This window comes from Dama dama, chromosome X, assembly GCF_033118175.1.
Source record: "Dama dama isolate Ldn47 chromosome X, ASM3311817v1, whole genome shotgun sequence".
Lineage (NCBI taxonomy): Eukaryota > Metazoa > Chordata > Mammalia > Artiodactyla > Cervidae > Dama > Dama dama.
The window spans coordinates 7769673-7789345 of NC_083714.1; the positions used below are offsets into that span (position 1 = coordinate 7769673).

Below are 19673 nucleotides of genomic sequence, written 5' to 3' on the forward strand. Positions count from 1 at the left end.
GCCCCGCCCCGGGAAGCTTGGCGTGGCCCCGCCGGCTGGGCGCGCGCTGCTGCGGCAGCCTGAGGCGGGCCCCTGGGGACGTGGGGGCGACTATTGTCGTGGCCGTCTCCCCCGCCTCCCTCTCCCAGGCGCTGACGGCCCCCGCCCTCCCCTAGTCGCTGAGGCGGGGACGGGGGAGGGGGGAACCCAGTTTGCGAACGACCCTCTCGGCCTCCCCTGGGTCCCTGGAAAAGCAGCCCGCGGGACGGCCTCCATCTCTCCATCCTCGGGCCTCCTCTCTCGGCCGTCAGCCAAGCGCATCCTCCCTTCCTTGTGCCCAGCGCAGAAATGAGTGACAAGAGGCCCAAGCATGGCGACCCATCTTTATTTTATTCGGAAGGAAACCACGAGCACCCCGGGGCTCCTGCCGGGTTCTCCCGACAGGAACAGGCCCCAAACCCCGTGATCACACCCAGCCCACCTGCCATGGAGGTCCCTTCCTTCTTAGGCCAAAGGAATAAACCCCAGTGTACGGCTTATTGTTAGCACATCACCAAAAACTAAATCAATAACGCCAGCTAAGCGGGACAAATAGTACTTCCACACTCCCCGCCCCCCCCCCCCCAACTCAGGTAACGGAACAGCTCCTGGCTGCTACAAGGAACCCCACAGAGCCTGGGAAGGGAGGGCTGGCTACACAAAAGCACTATCAACAGCAAGAAGCGAAGGTGGAGAAATGAGAATAAATAAGGAGAAGTGGGGGTGGATTTTGTAGAACTAACAGCCCCTACCTTTATAATGATCAAGCCTAGGAAATCTGTCTACTATCTATGCAGAAATATATACACCTTGTGGAGAGAGATGTGGTGGGGAGTGGGCAGTCCAGGGAAGACACTCAGCAGCTTGAACAGGTAGCCTGACAAGCTAAGGGGAGCCAGGGAGTCGTGCGATGGCGTAGAGGGAGAAGACTTCCTGCCCAGTGGGCCTCTGATGGGGAGGTGACAACCTGGACCCCAGCCACGCCCTCAACCCCCGGCAGGTGTGGAATCACACGATCTGGGTCAAAGCAATAGTGGGGCCCTTGTGGTCATCGAAGCGGTCCATGGTCTTGAGGCTGAGGATCATGTGCAGGCCGTAGGTGAAGATGAACAGCATGAACAGGGAGGTGAGCAACCCCATCCAGATACCCGGGGAGAAGAAGCCTGCACAGTCGCTAGCATAGGAGAACTGCTCGCCTGTCACGTTGAAGGCCTGGATCTGAGGGACAGAAAGCACTGAGTGGCCCCACCCTGAGAGGCCCGGTAAGGGCTGGGGGTTCCCCAGCTGGTGGGAAGAGAGCACCAAGGGGATGGAACTCTAAGCTACATTCCCAGGCCCAAACCTGAAAGAACCCGGAGACCCTTCGCAGGTCTCTGCTGCTCCCCAAACCCCTCCTCCAGCCAGGGGTCCCCCACTCTCAGACAGTCCCTCCTCTCTTCCTACCTGGAAGTCCCGAAAAGTCATCTGCCAAAGAGAGGGCTGCGTGTCAGGCACAAGGAGGTTGCCATCCTTGTTTTCACTGCTGACATGCTCGCAGTGGAAGGAATAAATACTGGGCCCCGTGACCTGGGAGGCATTGAAGTAGGCGACGGAGCCGTTGCTGTGGATTTCCAGGTTCTCCAAGGTAAACCAGTGCCGGGCAGACACCGGGTAGAAGCGGTTAGCCAGCGTGAACCTGGGGGGTTGTGCCGCAGGGGGGTCAGGCAGCTGGAGAGGCTGGAGCCACAGCAGCCCACCCGCACCTGCCTCTCAGACTCACTTGAATGTCACCATGGTCCCAAAGAGTGAGTCGTAGGTCAGCGCCAGCCTGTGGAGGAAGAGGAGTTTTCAGACTCTGGGATGGCCTTGAAAATACTTCTGAGCAAGGCCCTCAGGTCTCCTACTTGAGCTGCACCGGGTCCTCACACAGAGCCACCTGAAGAACCAGCACCCTCGACTGACATATAGGAGACCTGAGGCCTCATCCCTTTCCAAGTCAGGAACCAAGTAGCACACAGGTGCCCCATCTTGCGGAGGGCTCCTTCCTCTCGGTTCCCTGAACCCCCAGACTCCCTCTTGGGGTTGCCGAAGGTGCTCAGCTGGGCCGTGAGGCTGCCCAAGGGGGTGGCACCGGGATCCAGGGTGATTAGGAACCGTTAACAACCAAGGCCCCAGCTAAGGACGAGAAGGCGTGAGCAGGCAGAGCTCTGAGCAGCAGCCCCACCCCACACCACCACCTGCGTCCTCATGCTGAACACCCCCCAACACAGACCCAGGCAGGGGCACACACTTTGCCCTCACCTGGCAATGGAGTCGTTCCAGGAGGAGCCAGTCAGGTTGAGGTCCTGGACCCCAAAGGTGCGGGAGGTCAGGTCCTCCCAATGCTCCCCATATGCCACCGAGAAGTTTTGAGCCCAGAAGAGGATCCGGGGGGCAGTGTCATTGTAACTCACGGGGGCATTGATCGCAGGTGGTGCCACCGTTCTCTGCAACAGCTGGCGACCCAGCCCCCCAGTCACCATGGCTACATCGCGGGCCACCTGCAAACAAGAGCCCACAAAACGTTCTCTCAACAGCCCTGGGGGTGGGCCCTGAACCAGACAGCCTGCCCTTCCTCTCCCCACTGGGCACCATCTCTGGTCCCACCAGTGATGTTCATAGGCAAAAGCTTCCTTTGAGCAGCTTTCCCCTAAGCCTCTGTGACACTGCTAATCTTTGAAACTTTGGAACACTTGGACTTCATGTCCGAAGACACCAGCCTATAAGGCTGATGGGACGAGATGGCCAGTAGTCGCCTGACTTCGTGGCTCATCCATGCCCCCCACCCCTACACCTGCCCAGAGGAGGAACCAGCCCCCCTCCAGGCTCCCCGACCACACCTCCTGGAGCCCTGGGCATGGGCACGTACCCTAGAAGGGCGGACCGCCGTGAGGCCCGCCGTGTAGGGGATGTCTTCTGACTTGAGTGTGCTCAGCACCTGCCCAATGACCTCATCTGAGGGGCCAGGGGGAGAACAGAGATGCAGGTCAGAGGCAGCCCCTCAGAGCCACTGTACCCAGCAGAAGCCGGGAGGGGCAAGCTGTGCCCTTCTATGCCCCCTCTGGGTGCCTTCTCTGGATGGCACTCTGTGAGATCACTTTGTGGAGGTGGGCACCCCTAGACGTCTCCACTGTGAAGCCCTTCCCACCCTAGCAACTGGCATGTCCCCGGGTGGGACACTGAGCCCCTCCAAGAGCCAGCTCCCATAAACCCCCAGTAGCGTTTTCCATTTCAACAGCCACTTCTCATCCCACCCATTTACGGCCTCCCCTGGGATACCATGGCCCCAGTCACCGCCTCCCCCAGGTGGACAGAGAAAAGAGACTGCTACCAAAAACGCCAAATCCACCATGGCCAGTTTCTGGTGACCTTTCTGGGAGGAAGAACTGTCCTCTCTAGTGCAAGGGAGACAAGTTCTCGGAACTGGTGTTTGAAACAGTTCTGGAGTGTTAAACCCCCAGACCTTAGGGTGCAGGCTGCCTGGGTGGAAGCTGGCTCCAGGCTGTGCGGAGGAGGCCCCTGGGCATCCAACGCTTGGGCCGAGGCCTGGGGACCTTGCCCAGCTGCCAGGGGCTCGGAGAAGTAGCCAGGCCCCCTGGGAGCACCAAGGGGCTGAGGAACCCAGGCCAGCTCCGTATGGCCAAGGGCTGGATAAAAATGGAAACTGCACCTTCCCCGACCCTGCTCACCATTGCCCGTGAGGACTTCCTTCGGTGCCATCAGACCCGAGCTAGGGAAGAGACAGAAAGTTCGAGCCGCCCAAATCCTGATGGCTCTGTGCCACCCGTTGGGCTGCCTCCTGAAGCCCCTCCAGGCCCTGTCATTCCCTGGTATAGCCCCGCCACCTAGCACACTCGAGCTGGGCCTCCAAGAGCCACACTCACCACCACCAGTCCCCACTCCCGGGACCTCTGCTCATCTCGCGGCCCTGCCTGGAATCCCCTGCGCCTTCTCCCCCAGCTCCGGAGTCCCGATCACTTCCCTGCCACCTTTCCATGAACAGTCCCCGCTAGGCAGGCTGGTTCCCCACTAGCGAGGCCCACGCCTGGCTCATCTCAGGAGGCACTAGAGGCCTACCTCAATGTTGGGCACTGACTCCCAAGTCCCAACCCGGCTGGAGGGCCTTCCTGCCTCTTCTGTCCAGACAGACGCCCTCTGGGAGGGCCTCAGGGTGCTAAGTGGAGGATGGCTCGCCTGGACAGAGCTGCGCCCCCAGAGCTTGGGCCCTGAGGCTAGAGGCCCAGCCATACCTGGCTGTGTAGGGTAGGCGAATGAGCAGCAAGGCCGGGATGCTGGCGTTGAGCTTCAGTTCCCGGAGAGTGGCCAAGTCCACATGCAGGGGGCTGGCCCCGAGCTTCTCCTGCAGGTAAGTGGTCAGAGTGCTGATCGCGTACCAGTCAACGGCAGGAAGCACCAGAGAGGAGGGGGCCAGGTCCAGGGCATTCTGGGGACAGGTGAGAAATGGGCAGATGAGTTAGCAAGGGGCCATGGGACCAGGGCCAGCCACCCAGACCTTGGTGGCAAGGCACACCTACGCCGGGTCTCACTCCAGGTAAGAAACAAAACACGCCACACCCCTGGACCTGACACTCAACCTTTCCCTGTCGAGCCAAAGTCTCTGGCTCCTGAGGGGACAGTTCCTATTATGCTGGTGGAGGGGGGCACAGAGTGGCCTCCAGGGTCACCGGCTGAGTGTGGACTCTTACCTCCAGGTTAGAAAAGGCGCTGTCTTGCTTGTTTCCAAACACACCACCATATGCTGTGAAGTCCTCAATGCTCAGCTAGTAGAAGGGAGGGAAACAGCCTCAGAAGGTTGGACAGAAGTGGGGCCAGGGCAGGGGGAAGACACTGGCCCTGGGCATTTTTGCAGGGCCAGCAACATCTCATTTAGAGGCAGGTTTGATCTGGGGCATGAGGGTGTGTTTTAGGGGCAGGGGCGTGGAAGGTTCTCTTTCTTTATGCCAGTAACACTCCCAGCAGGGCGAGAAGACAAGGAAGGCGGTCATGGGGTTGAGAGAAAATGTGTGGGCAGCTGGCTCGTGATAACCTCAGGAGTAAGAGTCAGCAGCCTGCCTGGAGATAAGAGGAACTGTGACAAAAGAGGGAAGCTGCGGGGAGGGGGCTGGGGGCAGCCAAGAACACTGACTGCATGCCCCCGGGGCGGAAGGCCCAGAAAAAGAGAACCTACATGCCAGCTCCAACAGCTGGAGCTGCCTCTGTCCAGTCTGCACAGGACCCTTTGCAAAGGAGGGTGAGAAGTCCCCCCTCCCTGCCCCGGTTTTGGTGGAAGGGGACAGAGGTGAAGATCTCAGAACACACTGGACCGACCACTGAAGGCTTCTGAGCACTCTGGACCACAATCACCCTGACCCCCATCCTTCTAATCTCCACAACCTAGGGATGTCCTTCAACTTCCGCTCTCTGCCCCAACTCCCAGCTTCCTCTGGCTTTTCCCAGGGAGGCCCAGAGGTGATCTTAATCAGCTTCCCTGATGTCACTGTGTTTAGTATACACACCTGCCCAGCCTCCTTGCCCTTCTGGGCAGGAATCCTGAGCCTCTCTGGCGCCGAGGCTATCATTCCGAAAGCCTGTGTACACTCCCTGCTCGAAATCACCCAAGGCTTCCTGCCACATTTTAGAACTGCGACCAACCCCTTTCCCCCTCATCTCCAGGCTCCTCAACTGACCATCTCCTACGCCTTTCTCTCACTCACTGTACTCCAGCCACACCAGCTCTTCCACAGGTTCACCAGGAGTACTCCTCGCCCAGCCCTTTGCACCTGCTGTTACCTCTGCCAGGAATGCATACCTTCCTCCCCCAGCCACATGGCTCCATCTCTACCTCCGCTTAGATCTCTGCTTCAATACCACCTCCTCAGTGAGCGCTTGCCTACTCCAGTGAGCGCTTGCCTACTCCATCTTTATCTTACACAGCATTGCCAGTCACTCTGTTCTCTGAGTCTGCTTCCTTCTTGTCTAAGGACTACAGTGCTGACCTTATGTCATACCAACTTAGCATTTACGTAAACCTCTCACCCTCGCAAGACTGTTAGCTTCTTTGGAGTAGGGGCTTGGGTGATTCTGCTTATTTCTATGTCCCCAGCACTTAATCAATACCTGGCACAGAGTAGGTAGTCTATATTTGACAAATGAATGAATACCATCAGATGGGGGTGGGGGGGCACCAGCCAGATGTTTTACATGGACTATCAGAATTGCTCCTCGCCCTCTGATGTCAGTGGTGTCTTTTTACAGATGTGGAAACTGGCATTTGCAGAGTATTTCACATGTCCAGTAAGCAGTAGAACTAGAACTGAGTTCCAGTCTGACTATGTTATTCACCACCTCTTGGAAGGACTACAGGCCAGCACAGCTACCACCCCCTGCCCACAGAGCAAGATCACAAAGGGAATGAGCCAAACGGGTCACCAATGAGGAACAGACAAGCAGAAGCTCAATAATCTCGCAAACACTAATCCTACACTGCCCTAGAATCTTCTTGTGGTCTGCATACCTGCTTTAGGGGCAGAAATGCCCAGATGGAAGGGTAAACAGTGTGCTGGGTATAAGCACAAAATCACAGTGGGGGAGGGGTGTCCAACAGACTCAAGCTGGAATAACCTGGGGCTTGCAAGCCATGAACTTCAGCTGATCCTACAACCCTTAGCTCCTTAGGCAGTAAAACCAAGATAATGACATCAGTTCAGCTAGTATGAATGAAGCACTCAGTAAGCAATCTATCATTCTTCCATTCTCTGTCTTACAATCATTACAGTCAGAATCACAACTCTGCCACCCATTAGCTATGTGACCTTGGGCAAGTCACTTGCCATCCTTGGGCTTCTCATCTGTAAACAGGGTTCATCATCCCTCCCATGTAGTAAGTCAGGCAAGAGTTTGGCACTCAATCAGCATCTGGCCTCTGACCCCTTATTTCCCCCAATCAAGTGGGTGCCATTTCTGGGCCCTCACCATTCCCGTGCTTGGAAGAGTGGCTCAGTGGAAGCGTGTTGTGCCCATAACCCAGAGGTAGATGGATGGAAACCATCCTTTGCTAGCTGTTCAGCTTCCCAGGTGGCGCTAGTGTTTAAAAAACAACAACAACAACAACCCCGCCTGCCAGTGCAGGAGACATAGAGAGATGTGGGTTCGATCCCTGGGTGGGGAAGATCCTTTGGAGGAGGGCATGACAACCCACTCCACTGTTCTTGACTAGGGGCATCCCTGGTGGCTCAGACTGTAAAGAATCTGCCTGCCAATGCAGGAGACCCAGGATTGATTCCTGGGTTGGGAAGATCCCCTGGAGGAGGGCATGGCAACCCACTCTCCAGTATTCTTGCCTAGAGAATCCCATGGACAGAGGAGCCTGCTGGGCTATTAGCCCATAGAGTCGCAAAGAGTAGGACACAACTGAAGTGACTTAGCAGGCACGCACCATTCCCTCTGAACGTTCTTCCGCAGGCCTTCCCAAGGAAGGAACCACACCTCCCTGCAGTTTGGACAAGGTCACTGCAGCTTCCCTGGAGGAATGGGCCTCAGTGTCCTGGGGCAGAGGGGGCTGTCTCCTGAATGAGGAAGGGAGAGAGGGCTGGGGGAGGCGCACCTTGTCCTGCAGGAACAGCAGCACATTTCGGGGTCCCAGCTCCAGGGCGGGGTCTAAGTAGGTGGAGAGCTGCATGTCGCTGGTGATATGGCCCTCGTGGGTGTCGGCCGCAGGAACCCACAGGCCTCTGGCAGGGGATAGAGAGGTGCTTTCAAGCGGGGGCTTGAGATCCGAAGCCCGTGGGCTCCCAGCTTGATGCCTGGGGCCCAGAGCCAGCGCCCTTGCTACAGGCCACCGAACAAGGGACAGCCCCCCTGGGCCTCGCCGCCCCCCGCCAAGGACAGCCCCAGAGTCGAGCGAGGGCACCTCAACCGCCGCGGCGCGCGGCGCAGCCCGCCCCGCTCACCGGTCACTCGACCACAGCACCAGCGGCACCTGCTGCTCCGACGCCGCCGCCGCCGCCGCCACCAGCATCAGCGGCAGCCATGGCATCCGGCAGAGCGCTGGGGCCCGCCGCGTCCCCGCTCGCACCCGAGCCGCCGCTGTCGCCGCCATCATAACCTCTCGGCCTCCACTGCCAGGACCCACCGCGGCCGCCGCGGATCAGGTGACCGTCGCCCCCGCCCGAAGTCCGCCTTGAGCTGCCATTGGTCTGGGCGCAAGACGGCTCTCCAGGCTCTCAGACGATTGAATGATGTGGCTGTCACTCACAGCCGCTCCTTTTCGCTGGTTGGCTGTACGGGTCTCCGGGCGCGCACGCTCCAAATAGTTAAGGGGGCGGGGCAGCGCTCCTCTGGTTCCCACAGCCCGCCTGCCAATCTGCGGATGCAGGCGGCTGCGACCCAGCATGAGGTACTGGGCGGGGTGGGACTCTGCTAGTCCCCGCACTCACGGCTTACCGTCTCCCTGTTTTAAAACTTCAGCATCAGGGTCTTTTCCAATGAGTCAGTTATTTGGCCACCTGATGCGAAGAACTGATTCCTTTGGAAAAGACCCTGATGCTGGGAAAGATTGAAGGCGGGAGGAGAAGGGGACGACAGAGGATGAGATGGTTGGATGGCATCACCGACTCGATGGACATGAATTTGAGTAAACTCCGAGAGTTGGTGATGGACAGGGAGGCCTGGCGTGCTGCAGTCCATGGGGTCGCAAAGAGTCGGACCTGACTGAGCCACTGAACTGAATGCTTAGAATAGCAAGAGTGCTTTCTTTTTCCCGCAGTTGGACCCTCCGTTATACGGGTAAGGAGAGAACAGGACGCCCAGGAGAGCGTCCAGAGAAACACCAGCACTTATTAGGGGCAGGGAGGACGATCCAGAAGAAAAATCGGAGAGTAGCATCAAGGAGGAGGGGAAAAACCCTGGGAAGTTTCAAGGACGCCATGAATAACAAAGTCAGTCTCGACTGCTGCCAGGAAGCAGGTAAGATGAGGACAGAAAACTTGCTTGTACTTCACAACACCAGTTTGGTAAGAGTGATGTCATTGTGAGGAAGTGGAGACACAGCGTCGATTGTTCCTTTCTCAAAGTTTGCCTTCAAGAGAGGAGAGAGAAAGCTAGAGCCAGAAGATGTGAGACATCACCTCAAATGAATTGGGAGACTTTCATCTTTCTCTGTGCCTCTTTTTTTTCTCTTAATATATATATTTTGTGTGTGCTTACAAAAGCAGATACAAAACACTTACAGTGTTTCAGGTGCACAGCTCCCTGATTCTTATACACATATGTTACTTTTATAATAGACACAACTATTATTGTTAGGTTATTTTCCATTATAGATATTTCAGATAATTTTCCATTATTGGTATTCCATTAGAGATATTGACAAACTACTGACTATAGTTACCTATGGTATACAGTAAACCTTTGTTGCTTGTTGCACGTCTATTTTTTTAATTAGAATCTAGAAATCAAAAAAAGAAGAAATCTAGCAATCTATTCATACTAAGTCAAAAAAGTGGAATCATAATGTCATGTTTTTTGGCTATATGCCTCTTTTTTTGCCATAACACGCAGCAGGTGGCATATTAGTTCCCCAACCAGGGATCAAACCCAAGTCCCCTGCATTGGAAGCATGGAGTCTTAACCGCTGGACCGCTGAGGAAGTCCCTGTCTGTGCCATTTTTCATTTCTCATATTGACGACCATTGGAATCTAGTGGATGAGTAAATGGGTGCTGTTTGTTGTTTTTTTTTAACATTGATACATGTACTGGGTTGAAGAGTATCCCCCTAAAATTCATGTCTATCCAGAACTTGTAAATGTCACTTCATTTGGAAATTAGATCTTTGCAGATGTGATCCAAATAAGGTCATGCTGGAGTAGGGCGGGCCCTAAATCCAATGACTAGTATCCTCCTAAGAAGAGAGAAGTTTAGACACAGACACACAGCGAAGGCCAATCGATGGTAGAGACAGAGTTTTGCAGCCACAAACTGAGGAGCTCCTGGAACCACCAGAAACTGAAAGAAACAAGGAGAGATTCTTCCCTAGAGCTTTCAGAGGGAACTCAGCCCTGTTGACACCTTGACTTTGGACTTCTAGCCTCCAGAACTGGGAGAGAATAAATTTTTGTTGGTTGAAGCCTGCCCGTTTGTGGTAATCTCTCTCTTTTTTTTTTTTTTTTTTTTTTCTTGGTAATCTCTTATAGCAGCCCTGGGAGACTAAAACACTAGATGTTTGCAATTTTTCACAATAAAAAATATGGGGAGATGAAAGTTTGATCATGCCCATTGCCAGCAAGGATGTTGGGAAATAGCCTCAACTACACGGTGGTGGAAATATCAATTAGTCGAACTGTTTTTCTTTTTTTTTTCGTTTTTCTTTTTTCTTTTCTTTTGTTATGTCAAACTGTTTTTAGAGGATAATTTGGTAGCATCTAACAAACTGAAACCTGCATGACCTTTAACTAAGTGATTTCCCTCTTAGGGATCCATTCAATAGAATTGGGCTTCCCTGGTGGCTCAGATGGTGAAGAGTCTGCCCGCAGTGCGGGAGACCTGGGTTCGATCCCTGGGTCGGGAAGATCCCCTGGAGAAGGAAATGGCAACCCACTCCAGTGTGTGTTCTTGCCTGGAAAAATCCCATGGACAAAGGAGCCTTGCAGGCTACAGTCCATGGGATCACAAAGAGTCAGACATGACTGAGTGACTTCACTTTCACTTTCAATAGAAATACTCAGCCAACAGCACACAAGGAGAGTTTTTGCAGCACTGTTTGTGGTTACAAAGATGTGGGTACTTGGGGCTGGACATCGGGACACTGTCCAGCCACTGCTGCTGCCATCCCTGCCCCTCAAGCACCATCTCCTTGGCATAATTCAATCTATGTGACTCCCCCCCCCCAGCCCCACAGAGCTGACAGACCACTGATCACCTCTACTCATCAACTGCTTAGGAGATTGTAATCATGGTTGTCACAAGTGTGGCTTCAATTACGACAGTGGCAGTTGAACTGAAGAAAGGAGGTGGGCTTGCCATTGTTGAGGAAGACAGAGACTGGAGGTGGCTCTTGGATCTGTCTGAGTTGGGGACTCGGAGACAAGGTCAGTTGAGGACAGTTAAGTTTGGGTTGTTTGTGGGGCCCCTTAGTAGTAACGTCTGAGTCAGCTGCAGGGAGAGCTTTGTGCTGGAGCTTGCTGTGTCCCCAGAAGCTGGGGAGAGGTTGGAAAGCTTAGGGCCATGATCTGAGTTGTGTTTAAAAGGGCTAATCTGGCTATGGGAGCAGAACGGATGAGGTGGGGAGAGTGGCAGCAGAGACCAGCAAGAGGCTGCTGCCCTTGTCGACAGGAGGAAGGTGATGGGGCTGGACCAGTTGATGGAGAGGCAGAGGAAAAAGCCAGAGAGACTGCAGAGGCCGCTGCCTCAGCATTAATGTGGGGCTGATGTTCAAGCAGGTGGCATGGTGGCAGGGGCCCTGGGAGCATCTGAAGTGAGAGATTAGAGCCAGGGTAGCCAGTGGATGGGGAAGGGAGAGACCAGAGTCCACGTGCTCGAGTCCTCCCCTGTCCTTGCTCTCGCTGTCTGCCCGGGGGCTCAATTGCATCCCCCTGGTCTGTCAATCCTGCTCAGCCTGGTGCCCCAAGGGAAAAAAAAGCAGGGACGCCCTCCCCCCAACAGGGCATCACAGCATCACTGAAGTCCAAGTTTCAAGGGAAAGATTTTCTCCAAGGTGTGACCTTGCTGGCCAGCAGTCTCCTGCTCCCTGTCATTACAGAGGCCCACAGATGCGTTTCTTCTTTGCTCAGTTCCCACAGGTCCCTGGAGTGGTAATCCTCTGGAAGCAGTGGCTACGGGCCAGGCACTGAGCCAGACTTAGACCCTGCCCTTGAAGTTCCCAATCTGATCTGCAGGAGACGTGACATCAGGGGTCCCAGCCCAGGGTGATGGATGTTCAAAAGGGAGACACACAGGGCTGGGAGGGAGGTGCACAGAGGGGCGCCCACCTGAGTCTGCTTTGACCGCAAGGTGACATCTAAGCTGAGTCCTTCAATAAATATTGACAGAACCCATGAGTACCTTCTGTCTGTGGCTTCCTTTTTGGGAGTGAAAGCATTTATTCATGAAAACCCACCTGGGCCCTCACCATCCCTGTGTCTTCTTTTAATACAATATTGGACACATCCCAAAATCAGTGTAATATCTGTGTGCTGTGTAGATTACCTATGTTGCGTAGACACACATCACCTTTACGTTACACACATCACATTATTGCATGTGAAATAGACAATAAAAGGAGCCCCCTTCACCCGTCCAAGACTTCACAGAGTGCTGCCAGGTCCTGGGCAAGAATCTTTCTCCCCGAATCCCTTTCTCCTGCCCCTCCCTTCCCCCAGGAAGTAATTGCTAGCCTAAATTTGCTGTTTATCATTCCTTTTTCCCTTAGAGGTTGACCACTTCAGGATGCCCCCCTAAACAGTCTTGTGCTCAGTCTGCTGATACTTGAGCTTGACAAAATGGCATCATCCTGCTCGTAGACCCACACAGGGGACATGGGGAGCATTGGAGCATCCTCATGGAGTAAAACTAACGCCTGCTTTTCCTCTTCCTTTGGCAGATGCTGGTGCTTCTTACTGTCCCTTGGTTTGCCAGGAGGCTCTTAATGACCTACAGACGCAAGATGTCTCTGGGGCCATGGTCAACGGCCCTCTTGTTCACAATGATTCCGTCACCTTCCCTTTAGGAGCACCCTTCCTTGCCCATTGCCGGCCAGGAGACACACTGCAAGAGGCAGAGTCCGGGTATCAGGAAACCCACAGGCCCCCTGTGGGAATCTTTCAGCACCCTCACCGCAAGTGACTCAGCAAAGGAACGTTGCTTGCAATACCCTGAGCTCCATGCTGTGCCTGCTGTGAGAGAGGTGAAGGGGGTCACCACCTCACCCCTGCAGCCCACGTCACCTGGAGTGCTCCCCAAAGTGGAGTCCACACCCTGAGCCCGCTCACCCAGGCATCACACAGCCCTACCAGGCTTGCCTTCCCCCACACACTCCTTGTGTGACTGATAAAGAAAAGTTGCGAAATCCAGATGTCCAGCAGAGTGACTTAGCAAAGCAAACTTTGCCTTGGCATCGCCCAAGTCGAGAATTGAAATGTCTACATCCTCATCCCCTTCCCATCACTTCCTTCTCCCTTCCTCCAGTGAGCACTCACCTGATTTTTGGGGTCATCTCTTGGCTTTTCATAACTTTACCAATTGTAACAGCCCATTTGGGGTGCTGGGACAAAGTGTCACAGATGGTGGCACTTACAAACAGCAGAAGTTTATTGCTCACCGAGGCTTGCCATCAGAGATCGAGGTACCATCAGCATGGGGGAGGGTCTTCTTCCCAGGCTGCAGACTTCTCATTGTATCCTCACTGGGTAGGAGGACTGAAGAAACTGGATGAGGACACTTTGATGAGGACACTCATCCCATCTTGAGGACTTCACCCTGATGAGCTCATGACCTGAGCACCTCTCCCAGGCCCCACCTCCTAATAAATACCATTAGGGCATTAGGTTTCAATATTTGAGTTTGGACAAACATCCTGACCATTGAACCAGATAAGCAGGCATCTCTCAATACAATGGTTTTGTTTTGTCTGCTTTGGGACTTTGTATAAATGCAATTATTCAGTATTATATTTGTGTCTAGATTCTGTGCTCAAAATTGGGAGGTTAATGTGAGTCATTGCATAATAGCCACATGACTGCTGTTCTTCTGGACAGATATTCTGCCAGTCATTGAGCCCTTCTGTTGAGGGATATTTGAGTGTTTTCCCACTTTAGCAATTACAGGAAGTTCTTACAGTATATACATTTTCAGCTCTGCCATTGTGTTTCCTCTTCAATGAGATGCCTGCTCACATCAATCTTCCCATTTTTCTATGGATTTCTTATCTTTATCTTAGTGATTTATCCATGGGATCCTCCATGGATAAATAGTGGATGAAGTGAAGTGAAAGGCACTCAGTCATGTCCGACTCTTGGTGACCACTTGGACTATACAGTCCATGGAATTCTCCAGGCCAGAATACTGGAGTGGGTAAATAGTGATTTATTCGTGAGATTCTCCAGACCAGGATACTAGAGTGGATAACCTTTCCCTTCTCCAGGAGCTCTTCCCAACCCAGGGACCAAACCCAAGTCTCCTGCATTACAGACGGATTCTTTACCACTGAGCCACCAAGGAAGCCCCCCTTTGCACTTTCTTCATGATGTCTTCTGATGAACAGAATGTCTTAATTTTACTGTAATAAAATGTACCATTTTCTTGATGGTTCATGTTTTTTGTGTGTGTGCTTAGTTACTCAGTCATGTCCGACTCTTTGTGACCCCATGGACTGTAGCCTGTGAGGCTCCTCTGTCCATGGCATATTTCCGGCAAGAATACTGGACTGGGTTGCCGTTTCCTCCTCTAGGGGATCTTCCCAACCCAGGGATCAAACCTGCATCTCCTGCATCTCTTGCATTGCAGGCAGATTCTTTACCACTGAGCCACCAGGGAATCCCTCATGTTTTTAATATCCTGTTTAAGAAGCCTTTCCCTGCCCCTAGATTATGGAAATATTTGCCTACATTATCTTCTAGAAGTTGTCTTTGTTTTCCATGTATTCATGTACGTTGTGGGGCTTCCCAGGTGGTATGAGTGATAAAGAACCCACATGCCAATGCAGGAGACGTAAGAGATGCAGGTTCAATCCTTGGGTTGAGAAGATTCCCTGGAGAAGGGCATGGCAACCCACTCCAGTATTCTCACGTGGAGAATTCCATGGACACAGGAGCCTGGAAGGCTACAGCCCATGGGGTCACAAAGAGTTGGACACGATGGAGTGACTAACCCTTTCACTTCCTTCATGTATGTTGTGAGGCAAGGATCAAGTGTCTTTAAGAGAGCTGCAATTGTCCCAGTATTGTTTGAGATGAATGTCCTTTACCCACTGTCTTGAAATGCCAATTTTGCTCTATATTAAGTGTCCTTACAGCTGTGGGTCAGTTTTTGGCTCCCTGTTCCATTCCACTAATCAATTTGTCTCTCGAGTACCACCCTGTCTTAATTATTATAACTTCACAATAAACTTTGATACCCAAAAAGGCAAATCCTCCCACCTTGTCCTTTTTCAAGAGGCCGTTCTTGGGCTATTGTGTGTCCATATCGATTTTAGAATCAATTCATTATATTGGCTAGATTATTTAAAGTTGTGGTAAAATGTACATAACAAAGTCTACCATGTTAGCCATTTTTTATTTAAATGTTTTATTGTGGTAAAATAGTCGTGACATAAAACTTTATCATTGTAACCATTTTTAACTGTCCAGTTCTGGGGCATGAAGCACATTCACATTGTTCTACACCATTGCCTACATCCATTGCCAGAACATTCTCATCCACCCCAAACTAAAACTGTCTCCACTAAACACTATCTCTCTCTATTCCCTCCTCCCCCAGTCCCTGTCACCCATTCTACTTTTTGTCTCTATGAATTTGACTACTCTAGGGATCTCATATGAATGGAATCATACTACATGTGGTCTTTTGTGTTTGGCATACTTCGCTTAGTGTAATGTTTTCAAGGTTCATCCACAATGTAGCCACAATGTCAGAATTTCCTTTCTTTTTATGGAGAATAATATTTCCTTGTATGACTCCGGTTTATTTACCCATTCATCTGTTGATGGGACGCTTGAGTTTCCTTTTTGCTGTTGTGAGTAATGCTGTTATGAACATGGTTGTGCAACTGTCTGTCTGAACCCTGATTAGCTTGTGATTGGAATCACATTTAATATGTAGATCAATCTTTTTTTTTCATCTGTAGATCAATTCTGGAGAACTGGCATATTTACTATATCAAGTATTCCTATTCGTGAGCATGGGATCACTCTCCATTTACTTGGATCTTCTTTATTATCTTTCCATAAAATGTTATGATTTTTCTTATATAGATCTTTCACATCTTTTGTGAGATTCCTAGTTACCTTGTAACTTTTGTAAATGGAGTCTTAAACTACACTTTCTAACTTTTTGTTGCTGGTGTATGTATGTAAATACAACTGATTTTTATACATGTTGATCTTATAACTGGGAAACTTTGTAAAACCTTGTTTTCAAAAATTTGAGTATGAATTCTTTCAGGTATTCTTTCAGTTCCAGAAGCTAGAAGTGGTGCCAAAGCACCACTTTGACAAATGAAATCAAAAGTAGAATACTTGTAAAGAAGGAAACAACACTGTCATTATTCTCTGCTATTAGGACTCTCCACATAGAAAAACCAAAAGCTGACTTTCACCTCATTTTGTTCCAAGTTTTCTGAGACTGAACATGAGACTTCCTTGGTGGTATGGTGGATAGGAATCCACCTGCCAATGCAGGCAACACAGGTTTGATGCCTGGTCTGGGAAGATTCCACATACAGCGGAGTAACTAGACCCATGTGACATAACTACTGAGCCACAACTCCTGAGCTCACGTACTGCAACTACTGAAGGCCATACATCGAGAACCTGTGCTCTACAACAAGAGAAAACACCACAGTGAGAAACTTGTGCACCACAACTAGAGAGTAACCACCTGCTCTGGCAGCAATGAAGACCCAGTGCAACCAAAATTTAAATTAATAATTAATTTAAAACACAACTACATGGAAAAATGGAACATTTATTTAGTGTATCAAACTGGAACTCTGCATGAAATAGTTGATGTCTGTCAAAATGAATATAAAACATATACATGAAAAAGAGATGTTACATTTGGACTTATGCAGATGCAAACTGGCTGACAGTCTGTTTTTTCCTACAAGTGAAAGTCGCTCAGTCATGTCTGACTCTTTGCAACCCCATGGACTATACAGTCCATGGGATTCTCCAGGCCAGACTACTGGAATGGGTAGCCTTTCCTTTTGCCAGGCGATCTTCCAACCCAGGGATTGAACCCAGGTCTCTCAAGTTGCAGGTGGATTCTTTACTAGCTGAGCCACAAGGGTTTATGCTCTTTCTTTTTTTAGGGTTTACAAGGGTTTATGTTTTTTCCCATTGTTGTTGTTCAGTTGCTAAGTCGTGTCCAACTCTTTGCGACCCTATAGAACACAGCATGCCAGGCTTCCCTGTCCTTCACTATCTCCCGGAGTTTCTTAAAACTCGTATCCATTCAGTTGGTGGTACTAACCAACCATCTCATCTTCTGTTGCCCTCTTCTCCTACTGCCCTCAATTTTTCCCAGCATCAGGGTCTTTTCCAGAGTGTCGGCTTTTCGCATCAGGTGGCCAATGTATTGGAGTTTCAGCTTCAGCATCAGTCCTTTCAATGAGTATTCAGGGTTGATCTCCTTTAGGATTGACTGGCTTGATCTCCTCAAAGACCAGGGGACTCTGAAGAGTCTTCCCAGCTCCACAACTTGAAGGCATCAATTCTTCGGCGCTCAGCCTTCTTTATGGTCCAACTTTCACTAATGGCTAACCTCAGATATGCAGATGACACCACCCTTATGACAGAAAGTGAAGAACTACAGAAACTCTTGATGAAAGTGAACAAGGAGAGTGAGAAAGTTGGCTTGAAGCTCAACATTTAGAAAACTAAGATCATGGTATCTGGTCCCATCACTTCATGGCAAATAGATGGGGAAACAGTGGAAACAGTGGCTGACTTTATTTTGGGGGGCTCTAAAATCACTGCAGATGGTGACTGCAGCCAAGAAATTAAAAGACGCTTACTCCTTGGAAGGAAAGTTATGACCAACCTAGACAGCATATTAAAAAGCAGAGACATTACTTTGTCCACAAAGGTCCATCTAGTCAAGGCTATGGTTTCTCCAGTAGTCATGTATGGATGTGAGTGTTGGACTATAAAGAAAGCTGAGCACCACAGAATTGATGTTTTTGAACTGTGGTGTTGGAGAAGACTCTTGAGAGTCCCTTGGACTGCAAGGAGATCCAACCAGTCCATCCTAAAGCAGATCAGTCCTGGGTGTTCACTGGAAGGACTGATGTTGAAGCTGAAACTCCAATACTTTGGCCACCTGATGTGAAGAGCTCATTTGAAAAGACCCTGATGCTGGGAAAGATTGAGGGTAGGAGGAGAAGGGGACGACAGAGGATGAGATGGTTGGATGGCATTACCAACTCAATGGACATGAGTTTGAGCAAGCTCTGGGAGTTGGTGATGGACAGGGAGGACTGGTGTGCTGTAGTTCATGGGGTCACAGAGTCAGACACGACTGAGCGACTGAACTGAACTTCACTAATGGCAGAAAGTGAGAGCAACTAAAGAGCCTATTCATGAGGGTGAATGAAAATGACAAAGCTGGCTTGAAACTCAACATTCAAAAAACTAAGATCATGGCATCTAGTCCCTTCACTTCATGGTAAATAGAAGGGGGAAAAGTGGAAGCAGTGACACTTTATTTTTGGGGGCTCCAAAATCACTGCAGGTGATGACTGCAGCCATGAAATTAAAAGATCCTGCTCCTTGGAAGGAAAGCTATGACCAACCTAGACAGCATATTAAAAAGCAGAGACATCACTTTGCCAACAAAGGTCTGTATAGTCAAATCTGTGGTTTTTCCAGTTGTCATACATAGATGTGAGAGTTGGACCACAAAGAAGGCTGAGCACTGAAGAACTGATGCTTTCGAGCTGTGGTGCTGGAGAAGATTCTTGAAAGCCCCTTGGACTGCAAGATCAAGGACTTGATCCTAAAGGAAAAAAGTCAAGGAAAAGTAAAGGAAAAAGTAAAGGAAACAGTCATTCCTAAAGGAAAAGTAGGCAAGGAAAAAAAGGAAAGTCAAGGAAAATTAAAGGAAAAAGGAAAGGAAAGGAAAAAGTAAAGGAAACAGTCAATCCTAAAGAAAACCAACCGTGAATACTCATTGGGTGGACTGATGCTAAAGCTGAAGCTCCAATACTTTGGCCACCTGATGCAAAGAGCCAACTCTTTGGAAAAGACCCTGATGCTGGGAAAGATTGAGGACCAGAGAAGAGGGTGGCAGAGGGTGAGATGGTTGGATAGCATTACTGACTCAATGGACATGAATTTGAGCAAATTCTGGGAGACAGTGAAGGACAGGGAAGCCTGGTGAGCTGCGGTCCATGGGGTCAGAGAGTCAGACACAACTTAGCAACTGAACAACCACCTGTGACAAACTGGAGGCCTAAACAGAGCTGGCTTTTCTCTCGAGAGGATTTCCCTTCTGCCAGGAGTGCCACCACCCTGGATCCTCCTACCTTTTCTCCCACCCAGAGCCCCAAACTCAGTCAAGTTGTCCCCCTTCCCACCTCCTATCACAGCACGTGTAGTTCACAGCGGCTCACTGGGAGCTTCGGAGACCACCTCTGCCTTGGGAACCAGCCCGAGGACAGAACTGCTACTTGCTTCTCCCTACCTTGCAAACTTTAGGTTTTGAATCAAGTCCATTAACCTCACGCTGCACCATTTGCAGAATGAGATGAAGCCCTACTCTTATCAGGCTGTGTGGGGATCGCAGACAAGGATGGAAGTCTTCAGTGGCTGGTGCCCACTGAGAGCCCATCCGGTCAAGTGCTGTTGACATGCCCAGAGCTCTCAGGGGCCAGCCTTCTGGTCCAGAGGGTCACCTCCCAGCCCCACCCCAACAGAGAGGCCAGAGG

The 19673-nt window shown here is 51.0% G+C and overlaps 1 protein-coding gene across 1 annotated transcript; it reads right to left on the reverse strand.

Annotated features, from left to right (window-relative positions):
* Positions 1-348: 348 nt before the first annotated feature.
* ATP6AP1 (ATPase H+ transporting accessory protein 1) lies at positions 349-8154 on the reverse strand. Its single transcript, XM_061136218.1, has 10 exons — positions 7986-8154; positions 7640-7766; positions 4743-4817; positions 4287-4480; positions 3726-3766; positions 2906-2991; positions 2299-2537; positions 1778-1825; positions 1462-1693; positions 349-1236 (listed from the first exon to the last, which is right to left on the reverse strand). The coding sequence occupies exons 1-10, from the start codon at positions 8135-8137 to the stop codon at positions 1027-1029; spliced, it is 1404 nt and encodes a 467-aa protein (XP_060992201.1). The 5' UTR covers positions 8138-8154; the 3' UTR covers positions 349-1026.
* Between the last annotated feature and the right edge of the window lie 11519 nt (positions 8155-19673).

Coding starts and splice junctions, on each gene's coding strand:
- ATP6AP1 (XM_061136218.1), bottom strand. CDS start 8,137: ATGATGGCGGCGACAGCGGCGGCTCGGGTGCGAGCGGGGACGCGGCGG. Junction 2,538..2,905: donor CGGCGGTCCGCCCTTCTAGG/GTACGTGCCCAT, acceptor TCTTGTTTGCAG/GTGGCCCGCGATGTAGCCAT. Junction 1,826..2,298: donor TGGAACGACTCCATTGCCAG/GTGAGGGCAAAG, acceptor CTTCCTCCACAG/GCTGGCGCTGACCTACGACT.